The 11,164-nt window shown below is 46.0% G+C and overlaps 1 protein-coding gene across 1 annotated transcript; it reads right to left on the bottom strand.

Annotated features, from left to right (window-relative positions):
* Positions 1-5,884: 5,884 nt before the first annotated feature.
* On the bottom strand, positions 5,885-8,147 carry LOC102453545 (beta-1,3-galactosyltransferase 5-like). Its single transcript, XM_075920247.1, has one exon. It carries the CDS (start codon positions 8,119-8,121, stop codon positions 7,201-7,203), a length of 921 nt encoding a protein of 306 aa, XP_075776362.1. The 5' UTR covers positions 8,122-8,147; the 3' UTR covers positions 5,885-7,200.
* Between the last annotated feature and the right edge of the window lie 3,017 nt (positions 8,148-11,164).

Raw genomic sequence — 11,164 nt, 5'->3', positions numbered from 1 at the left:
GCCAACAGCGGCCAACACTAGGTACCCTGGAGGGGATGGACCGAAGACAATGACCACGCCATTTGTCTCATGCCATCCGTCTACAGCCTTCCACAAACAGAGGCCAGGGACACCATTTCTACCCCCTGGCTAATACCACTCCATGGACCCAACCTCCATGAATTTATCTAACTTCTCTTTAAACTCTGTTCTAGTTCTAGCCTTCACAGCCTCCTGCAGCAAGGAGTTCCACAGGTTGACTATTTGCTTTGTGAAGAAGAACTTTCTGTTATTAGTTTGAAGCCTGCTACCCATTAATTTCATTTGGTGTCCTCTAGTCCTTCTATTATGGGAACTAATGAAGAACTTTTCTTTATTCACCCTCTCCACACCACTCATGCTTTTATAGACCTCTATCACATCCACCCTTAATCTCCTCTTTTCTAAGCTGAAAAGTCCCAGTCTCTTTAGCCTCTCTTCAAATGGGACCTGTTCCAAGAGCTCTTTTGCAAAAAGTCTTCTTCCTCATAGAAAGAGGTTTACCCCTGTAGGAAAAAACCTTCTGTTCTTTCGACTTTCTCTTGAAAGAATGTAATTGCAGTGTGTGTAAGTGTATTTTTTATGGAAAAATGGCCATTTTTCTGGAAAAAAATTCTGCAGTGTAGACATACTCTGAGACATTTACCAATTCCTTGCCCCTGGATTTGTTGACTTGAGAATGGGCGGTTACCTCCACCTTCATGTTGCCTGACTTGGTTACACTTATTGCAAGTCTCACTCCTTGATTTATCTAATACTTAAAAACTGAAAGTATCCCATGTTGGAACAACTAACATGGTATTATTTTGTTTTCTTATTTTTCATTGCCATAGCTCTGTTTTCTTTAGTTGGAATCAAATTCCAATATTCTCACTCATGATGAATAATACCATTGGAGTAAAGAAGACAATTAGTGGAGAAAGAGGCTTTACCACATGAGTAAAATAATTTAATAGGAAGGGAACTCCTCACACTGTAAAGTTGCCCATGTGCACAGGTATTTACCAGATCAGAACCTAAAGCCAGGTCTACACTTATGGGAGAAAGTAGAATTAAGATACACAATTCAGCTACATGAATGGTATAGTTAGAGTCGACGTACCTTAGCTTGACTTACCGTGGCAGTCTCACAGAGAGAGATTGATGTGAGAAACTCTCCCACTCACTTCCCTTACTCCTTCCAACCCTCTAGACTCTCAGAATTGAGACAGGTGCAATCAGCAGTCATTTTAGCAGGTCCCACTAGACTTGCTAAATCAAACCTTGGGAGACTGATTGTGAGTGGGTTGCAGAGAAAGGTTGCCATGTGAAGAGGACATTTTCATTACTGGACATAGGAGCCTGAAAGGAAAAGGACATTGTCCAACCTACTTGGGGTTTGGTTATGAACTCTGTGGTGTTTTCTCAAATTAATGCCATGTTTCTTCCCTCCCTTTTAATAACATTTCTTTTCTACACTCTGTGCTTGTGAGTGGGGAAGCATTGCCTCCCAGAGATGCCCAGAAATTCTGTGAATTTCCCAGGTGTGTTGGATGGATGAAGAGAAATCCCTAGGTATTGAACCTAGCCCTGGCTGCTGCTGGCTCTAGCTGGCAGGAGGGTTACACTCACATGAACACCAGGGCTAAAGGATAGGGTAGGGCAAGAGTCTCAAACTCAATTCACTTTAGGGCTAGTACCAGTCCTCAAATATTAGCAGTAGGCCAGCAGGCACCATTCCCTGGCAGGACTTTGCAGAGGTCGCAATGCATTTCCCCTCCCCCTGCCCATGTCTCCTGGCCCTGCCTGCTGGCCCACACTCTCTTCCCCCCTTCACCCAGTGTCTCCCTGTCTCACCTGCCGCCCCCAGGCAATGAAAAACCCACCAGTGACCCCCCCCCCCCCCCCACCACCACCACCACCACTACCACTACCACTGGCAGTGCAGTGGAGCCAGAGTGGCTTCCAGCTGCTAGCTCCACACTGCTGCCAGCCTGTCCCTGTGGCTCAGGGGAGGTGTATGCAGAGCCTTGCTATCCCTAGGTATAAGCTGGGAAACTATTCACTCGTTTTGTGAAACTGACTTGATATCAGTGATGCCAGTTCTCCTGATTTGATCACAAGCTGTCTGATAATTGGGGGTTTTTTTTCCTTCTGGAAAGCCCCAGCCATGTTATCAGAATTAAGCCAGATCTGGGATCATCACTACCTGATGCATCATGCACTGCAATTGACTGTGGTCACTCTGATTCAGTAGATTACACTGGTTTGTTGGTGTGTGGTATTAGAAGAGAATCCCAGCCTCTCCCTCTTTTTTTTTTTAAGGAAGACTTTAGGTCTCATTGTTTGTGGAGAAAAGTTAGAGAATGTGCCCTGAATTCAGTCAAAGACCTCAAACTCTAGATACCAAATAAAAAGATCTCCAAGTGTATTTTTATCTGTGATTTCATGCAGCCATTTTCTTTTGGGGGACAGAGGGACTAATTCATGAGTTTTGAACTCTTGGGGTTGGCAATACACTACATGCAGGTTGATAGTGTCTCCTCCTGTGTCCAGGAGCCCAGACAGGGTGTGTCTACACTGTATCGTAACTCAAATGAAGTTACCTGATGTTATCTGTCTGTGGAGAAGTGTGGCATAATTAGAACTATTTTCCCGCAATTTTCTAGCCCCAGCTGGAATTTCCTTTTGTCCATATGCACAACCAGCATCCGCTCCCACCCCTCACTCATGACTACAGTGCTTGCCAAGATGTGCTCTTTGCCTAGAGTCAGTGGGAGAATGAGTGGAACTGTTGGAAAATGAGTTTGTAAGTGAAATGTTACAATGTAAGATTTGATCTTAGACCCCTTTTAGTGCATTATGAACAGCTGAGACCTTCATGGCTCTGTCATGGACTGTGTCCGAGAGCTTGCAACAGATAAGGAAGCACTCTAAAAGAAACAAGGATTTTGTGAAGTGATAAATCAATTAGCAAGTGAATGCAGCCATCAGGAACAACCCTTGAAAAGGGAGCTGAGGAACCACCAGGACAACCAGGCTTTTGCTAAGCAGATCACTGAATACATCATCAGAATGATGGAGGAACAGATGGAGATCCTCAAGTGTTTAGTCAAGTGGCACACCTGTTAATACATCCCAGAATCATGTTTGCAACACAATCACACTGCTGACTCATATTCAGCTTGTGGTCCACTATAACCCCTAGATCCCTCTCTGCCGTACTCCTTCCCAGACTGTTGCTTCCCATTCTGTATGTGTGAAACTGATTGTTCCTTCCTAAGTGGAGCACTTTGCATTTGACTTTATTAAACTTCATCCTATTTATCTCAGACCATTTCTCCATTTTGTCCAGGTCGTTTTGAATTATGACCCTATCCTCCAGATTAGTCGCTACCCTTCCCAGCTTGGTATCATCTGCAAACTTTATAAGTGTACTTTCTATGCCAATATCTAAATCGTTGATGAAGATATTGAACAGAGCCGGTCCCAAAAACAGACCCCTGCGAAACCCCACTTGTTATTGTGAACTATTACTAACTACTCTCTGAGGGTACGTCTACACTACAACGTTAATTCGAACTAACGCGTCTAGACCTAGTCCCTGAACCAGGCTTAAGGATGGCCGGAAGCAGTGCCGGCAGGGCATCAGAGGAGGACTTAGAGCGTGGAGATGCTGTCTCAGGCTAGCCGAGGGCTGTGCTTAAAGGGTCCCGAATCCCACCCCGGACAGACAGTTCTCAGGATGCCCCGCTTGCAAAGCAGTCCTGGCTTGGATTGCCCAGAGTACTCACACTGGGCACATCACACCACTCGGCCATCAGCCCAGCTGCACTTGCCACAGGCTGCCATCTGGGGAGAGGGGGCAATTGGGGGGCTGCAGGAGAGCTTTCACCCCCAGAAGCCCGCAGAGCCAGCCCAGCCCTCTCCATCGGGGGCGCGTACCCCATTCCTCCCTCACCTCCTTCCACTTACCCTTCCCTAGCCCCTCTTCTTGATGTACAAAATAAAGGACAATTGTGTTCAAAAATGGAATCAGTCTTTATTGAACAAAACTGGGGGAGACTGGGAAAAGGAGGTGGGAGAGGGGAAGAGAGAGGCTGGGAGAGGGGAGGGCAACTAAAATGATCAGGGGTTAGGAACAGGTCCCATATGAAGAGAGGCTAAAGAGACTGGGACTTTTCAGCTTAGAAAAGAGGAGACGGAGGGGGGACAGGATAGAGGTCTCTAAAAGCAGGAGTGGGGTAGAGAGGGTGCATACAGAAAAGTTCTTCATTAGTTCCCATAAAGAAGGACTAAAGGACACCAAAGGAAAGGAATGGGTAGCAGGCTTCAAACTAGTAACAGAAAGTTGTTCTTCACAAAGCAAAGAGTCAACCTGTGGAACTCCTTGCTGCAGGAGGCCGTGAAGGCTAGAACTATAAAAGAGTTTAAAGATAAAGTTAGATACATTCATGGAGGCTGGGTCCATGGAGTGCTATTAGCCAGGGGGTAGGAGTGGTGTCCCTGCCCAAGGTTTGTGGAAGGCTGGAGAGGGATGGCACGAGACAAATGGCTTGGTCATTGTCTTCGGTCCATCCCCTCCAGGGTCCCTAGGGTTGACCGCTGTTGGCAGACAGGCTACTGGGTTAGATGGACCTTTGGTCTGACCCAGTACGGCCATTGTAAGCTCAGGGCTCAGGGTCGGGGGTCTCAGTGGACCCCCTTGATTTTCATGCACACCTGCTCCTGGGTGGCCAGGCTGGCAGCTCTCCTGCCCTAGACGGCAACTTTCCTGTGCCTAGTGCGTAGGTCATGGACGAGGTCCACGATGTCCGCACTAGCCCAGGCGGGTGCCCGCCTCTTGCGGTCCTGGGCAAGCTCCCGGGAGCCACCAGCCTGGTCCCGGGAAGAGGGGGAGGGCTGGGGGGCATCGGGTGGGTGGCTCAATCCGTGCCAGGTGCAGGGTCTGCTTGCTGGGAGCTGGCAGGCTTGCACCTGGCACGGGCACCGTAGCCAGCCCGTGCCCCTTTAAGGGGTCCGGGGCCGGGAGGAGGGCAGACGAGTTTCTCTGGTGTTGGCCAGAGTGGCCACCAGGGAAACCTGGGGAGGGCTAGCCTCCCACTAGTTCGAATTAAGGGGCTACACAGCCCTTAATTCGAAATAGTAAGTTCTAACTAGGTTTAATCCTCGTGGAATGAGGTTTACCTAGTTCGAACTAAGCGCTCCGCTAGTTCGAATTAAGTTTGAACTAACGGAGCGCTAGTGTAGCGCCTATGAAAGTTAGTTCGAACTAACGTCCGTTAGTTCGAACTAACTTTGTAGTGTAGACATACCCTGAGTAGTTTCAGGGATCCATCAAGCAGAGCCCATATTAGACTCATTGAGGGCAAGGGCAAAAAAGCCTAAACTCCACTGCGTAAGTCTGAAGCCCAAGACCCTGAGCTCTGCCATCCAGGCCTGAAGTTGCAACCTAAGCAACTTACCTTTCTGGGCTCTGCGGCAAGGGACCCTATGTAATATTGCTGTATGCTACCTCCTAATGCCAACAGTGGCTTTTATATGTAGAAAACCAGTTGCTGTGGTTCAGATGGGCCATGGCATTTTTCTAGCATGCTGGGGAAGACTCAAAGAAAATAACGGAGAACTCCCGCATTAGAAAGCCTCTAACCTGACATTTTAGACAAGGAAAGATATCAGTCTTGGTTTAAAAAAAAGACCCTTCTTTTTGAAAAATGAATGTCAAGGTATGAGTTGTGCTCTCAAGTAAAAGATAACTACACACACACAAAAGCTATAACAACAATCATTTATTAAAATATGACCATGCATGAAGTTTTGTTAATTTGATAGTATACATTCTATGCAAATAAGGTACAGAGTCGTACTTTTTATATCATCATTAAAAAATGATTGATGCGGAAATTCCAGGGGAGAATAAACTCTTATACTTGAAACAATTACATTTGATTAAATCAAATACACTATATACAAATAGCCCTTTTATTCATTCAGCTTTCACATATCAGGCCTGAGTATGATTGAAACAATTGAGGCTAGGGATCTCAAGAGAGACTAGTGGAGTCACGGCCCAAATCCCATTATCTAGAATGGAGATGCTTCGCTCTCTTCCGTCCCTTTGAATATCTCAGCATAAAGAGAAATGTGATGTTTGAGTTTAGAATTTTACAGTATTTAATCATTCCTCTGAATTAAAAAATAATCCTGTATTGAGGGGAGAGGGTCACATATTAAAGTACATTATTTATTTACCAATTCAAATACTCTGTTAGCACTGTTGATTTCTTCCTTCCATTAGGCTCTTGATTAAACCCTGTATGCACAATTTTAAATGGGAAATGTATCATAAAAAATAATGCAGCAATCTTAAGGACTCGATCCGTGCCAGGTATATGTACATTAATATATGTACTTAACAACTCTACTCCTGCAATGTGCTCTGAATAGGTGGAGCTGTGTGCTTGTGTAAAAGCCCCACGGTCTTCAGCATGGTTTCATGTAGATGCATATCTCTGCTCACACAGAGCTCACTGCAAGAGTTGTCCTACCCTTGTTGAGTGAGTCAGGGAATGGCCTTTGAACTGTAAACTTTTAATATTAGAGAAACAGAGAAAAGGACAACAAGAATCAAATGATACAGAAGCATTCCCAGCCCAACAGCTGACATTACCAAAAGTGCTGGTACCAAGTCAGAGCAGCTTTGTTGGCTTGTGTTCTACAAGAAAGGCCAAGGTTTGAAAATAAACAAGTGAAAATTGGAAAAGGGGGCAAGATATTTTCATATTTTAAGTAAAAATGCAGATTAAAGTCTTGCTAAAACAAATATTCGTCAGTTCTGCACAGGTCCCCTGGCTTTACTTCACTTGGAGTTTTGCTTTGACTGAAGGCTAGGGTTTCCACCTTTGATATGCAAAGAAACCAATGCCCACACACAAAGCAATTCTGATATCCCGCCTCCCTCCCCAACAGCCATTTATGTAACTCATAAAGATAAAACTAATAATATTGTTTCCTTAAGGTGTGGAAGTGGGAACATAGGAATAATGCAAATCTTTAGCTCTCTGTAAAAAAAAGGCAAATTACATTATTAACTGGCAAATACATTTTTAAAAATGGCCCATCCAGTCAAATTCTTGCCATGTGGTAATCCTATTAAAAGCTGGTCCTGCAACTTTTTGGTGTCCATTTTTTAGCTTGGTTATCTCACACATCTGGGCATTTTTCATCTTTTGATTTCTCCAATTCTTCCCAGTAAATCAACAGCTCATAAGGTTTCACCTGATGGGATGTCACAATTTTCCGGAAGAGACAGATAGAGAATCCAACCTTATGTAAGAAAAACGTCCGTTCTGAATGAAGTTCCTCTGGCTTGATTTTTAGTTTAGCGAGACACAGTCCTATGAAAACATCCTCCAGTTTAATAAAAGGGACACTTTCTGAAATATTATAAATCTGACTAACAACATCAGTGGAGAGAACATAACCAGTCCCTGAACAAAACGGAGGATATGTGCTTGCTGGATATTCAGCTTCGCTCACATACCATTTGCTGCCTCTGCGTCGTATTGGACGTGCATTCATCATTAAAAAGCCTGTGAAGAATCTGGTGCTTCTGTTTTTTTTTAAAAGAAGTTCACTCAGGTAAAAGATATTGACAAACATATCTGTGTCCGTTTTCATCACAAACCTGGATTGAGAACAAAATATGTGAACCCATTCAATTCCCATCATTGTCTTTAAAGTCAGATTGTAGTATGAATCCATAAAATCCTTCTGTATAATGTCTCTGTATTTCTGACTTTCAAAAGTAATGTCAACTAGATCACTTTCTTTTGTGGTTATTCCCAGAAGGAAATATGTCACAATGCGGTTTCCAGCAACTAGTCTGTGTTTTCCCCACGTTTGACGAATAGTCATCCTAGCTTTTAGCTGGCCAGGTGCTGAGGTCACAAGGAGTACCAGGAAAGGAGGAGTCCTACTGCAGTCGATATCTGGCAAATGCAAAAAGTTTCTGGTATCTGTTGCAGAAGTCAGGTCCATGACCTCTTCCCTCCTTTGAGAATATATACAGATGTCAATGAATTTCAGCAAGAAAAAAGCCAAACCAAGACAGGCCAAGACCATGATAAAAAAAAAATATCTGAATCCCTTGAAAGCCATCTGGAAGAAACAAAAGTAAATGATACATTGGGAAATAATCTTGCTTCTTTCTATACCAAGTTCTGTGCTACTGCTTGGGGCTTTAGAAGAGTTTAACCTCCCCCATCCCAACAAGACCCACACTGGAAAACCTACTGATGTCAATGGAATCCATGTAGACACCCCAGGTCCCATCATAGGCTCTTTGCCTCCGACATGACGTAAGAGTATAATAATCAGACATACACTGCCAGGAACTTCCCCACCAGGTAGTGCTCCTGGAATGCATCCCTAAAAACAGTTCTGCAATGTGGATTGTGGGAAGCAGGGAGGTGTTTCCTATAGACGTGTTGGGAAAGGATAATAGTAATAGTTTTATACCTTATTTCTCCCTTCATTTTTTGTCAGGTGGCCGTGCCCTGAGTATGCTGTATAAATCAGTGGGCACCAACCAGTAGATCAGAAACTACTGGTAGATTTTGTTGCCTCTGACAGGTGATCCTGACTGGTTTGGCATGGACGCTATCAAGCGCTGGCACTTCAATTGCCCCTGCACCACTGTCATGCTGCTCCTGCCCTCTGCCTTGGAACTGACCCCCTTGGGAGTCTCCAGCTTGCTGTGCAGGGTGTGAGAGGGAGAAGAGGGGGTGGCGCTGATGTCAGGCTGTCCCTCCTTCCCCCCACTTTTGTATCTCACCTCCACACAGAGAGAAGGGGCTCGTGGTGTGAGCAGCCGGGGCTCCCCCACTTCCCTGGCAGCATGTTGGGCTGTGGCAGGCCAGCAACGGTGAAAGGAGGCAACATTGGGACTGAGCACCTGCAGGGTTTTGCACTGAAGTTCTCTCTAAGCTGCACAGTGGATCCTGAGGAGGCAGAGAGATCAGCTGATTAAGGGATAGCCCTCTGTAAACAGCAGCTAAATGCTGCCTGCCCAATGGAAGGCCATCAGCAGATAAGCAGGGAGTGAGAGGAGGCTGGGAGGAAGGAGTAATTAAGTGGCTTGAGGGAAAGTCCCATTTGCAGAGCAGAGAGAGGCAGAGACCCAGCAGGCTGGTCATTGCCCCTGCGCTGGGCAGAGGGATGTAAAGAGGCTGACTGCGTGAGGTGGGTGGGGTAAAGGGAGGGATTGAGTGCTGGCATCGTGCAGTGAGGTGGAGTCAGGGGACAGTTTGTCTGGGGTGTCTGTCTCACTGCAATCCACTGTTTGGAGGAGAAGGGGGAAGCCTGATGTGTGTGTGTTGATACTAGGTGGACATTTGCATGATTACATTTCAAACAAAGTTTGCATATAGGTGTTAATCTTTTCTTTCTTATCTTCAGCCATTGTTTGTCTAGACTACAGGTTTTTTTTTTAAAGTGGCCTTTTTTCGAAAAAACTTCCCCCATGGCTAGACTGCCACCACATTCTTTCAAAATTAAATCGAAAGAACGCGGTGGTTTTTTCGACTGTGGAAAGAGCACTTTCGAGAAAAGGCGTTCTTGAATGCAAACAGGGCTTTTTCAAAAGAGAGCATCCAGACTGATCTCTGGGGGTATGTCTACACTACAGCGTTATTTTGAAATAGCTAATTTGAAATAGCTTATTTTGGAATAACACTTCTAGACACAAAATGCATTTCAAAATAGCGTTTTGCTATTTTGAAATACCGCTTCCACACTGAGTGGATGCTGAATTGCATTTAAGGCCAGCCAGAATCAGGTCCAGCAGGAATCAGATCAGAAGTTGCTTTGTGTTGGGCTGCTCCCTGAGGCTATCTGAGGCCTGGACTTAAAGGGACCCCTCTGAACTGCCAGTTCTCAGCTTTCCCTGCTTGATTGCCTCAATGAGGGACAGCAAAGCACTTTTTCTCTGCTTAAACTGGTTGCCCTCACTTGTGACACCACAGCACTCTGCAACATGGAGCCAGAGCTGCCTGGGCACTCTGGTGCTTCTCGTGAAGGTGTTGCTGTAAGCCTGGCTGCACTTTCTGCAGGCTGCCAGCCGGGAGGGCCATTGGGGAGCTGTCGGTATCCAGGAGGCCCTGCGGGATAGTGTCCACCCTGAGGAGCACTAAGAGCCTCTCTGCTCTTCCCCACTGGGGGTTTGTGCCTCATTCCTCCCTCACGTCCTTCCACTTACCCCTCCCTAACCCCCCTTCCTGATGTCAAATAAAATTCATGAACACAAACTCTCTTTATTTAACAAAACTGGGGTGGGGAGGATGAAACTCTGGTGAGACTGAGGAAAGGAGGCAGTAGAGGGGAGAAAAGAGAGTGGGAGAGGGGAGGGGAAAACCTAGGAGGAGGAACCTGGAAGGGGGAAGTAAAACGAAGAAGGGGGAGGGGAAGTTCAGGAGTGGGGGTCTCACCGGACCAACTTGATTTTCATGCAAACCTGCTCCTGGGTTCACATGTGGCCTTTGGTGGCCAGGCTGGCAGCTATCCTTCCATAGACGGCTGAGTTCCTCTATCTAGTGTGGAGATCATGAACTTTGGAGGCATCCCCCCCGAAACCTGAATAAGGTCCATGATCTCCACCCTGGATCAGGAAGGCACCCACCTTCTCGGAGCCCTGGCAGGCTCCTGTTGGCTGGCAGACTGGTCCTGGGGAGTGGTGGAGGGCTGGCTGCCAGTGGCTTCCTGGCTCATGTTTTAGGGCCACTGTGTCACGGGCAGAGACTGTTTGGCTCTAGGCCAGAAGATTTGGAGCTGGCACAGGCACTGTGGCCAGAGTCTACCCCTTTAAGGGCACCGGGGAGGGAGAGGAGCGTTCTTGGCTGAGGCTGGAGTGGCCACCAGGGAAACCCTGAGAAGGCTGGAGGCCCCCTATTTCAATAAGTGTCTACACAGCACTTATTTCAAAATAGCTATTTCGAATTTTGTGTTATTCCTCGTGGAATGAGGTTTACCAAATTCGAAATAAGCACTTGGCTCTTTCAAATTAATTTCGAAATAGCGGTTTCGCTGCGTAGATGCTAGCAAAGTTATTTTGAAATAGCATTGCAGTGTAGATCTACCCTGTGTGGAAACCATTTCATATTTAGCTAGA

Source organism: Pelodiscus sinensis, chromosome 1 (genome assembly GCF_049634645.1).
Source record: "Pelodiscus sinensis isolate JC-2024 chromosome 1, ASM4963464v1, whole genome shotgun sequence".
In the NCBI taxonomy this organism is placed as follows: Eukaryota; Metazoa; Chordata; order Testudines; family Trionychidae; genus Pelodiscus; species Pelodiscus sinensis.
The sequence above is the reverse complement of the archived record's forward strand: the minus strand, read 5'-3'. Positions and strand labels throughout refer to the sequence as shown.

Coding starts and splice junctions, on each gene's coding strand:
- LOC102453545 (XM_075920247.1), bottom strand. CDS start 8,121: ATGGTCTTGGCCTGTCTTGGTTTGGCTTTTTTCTTGCTGAAATTCATT.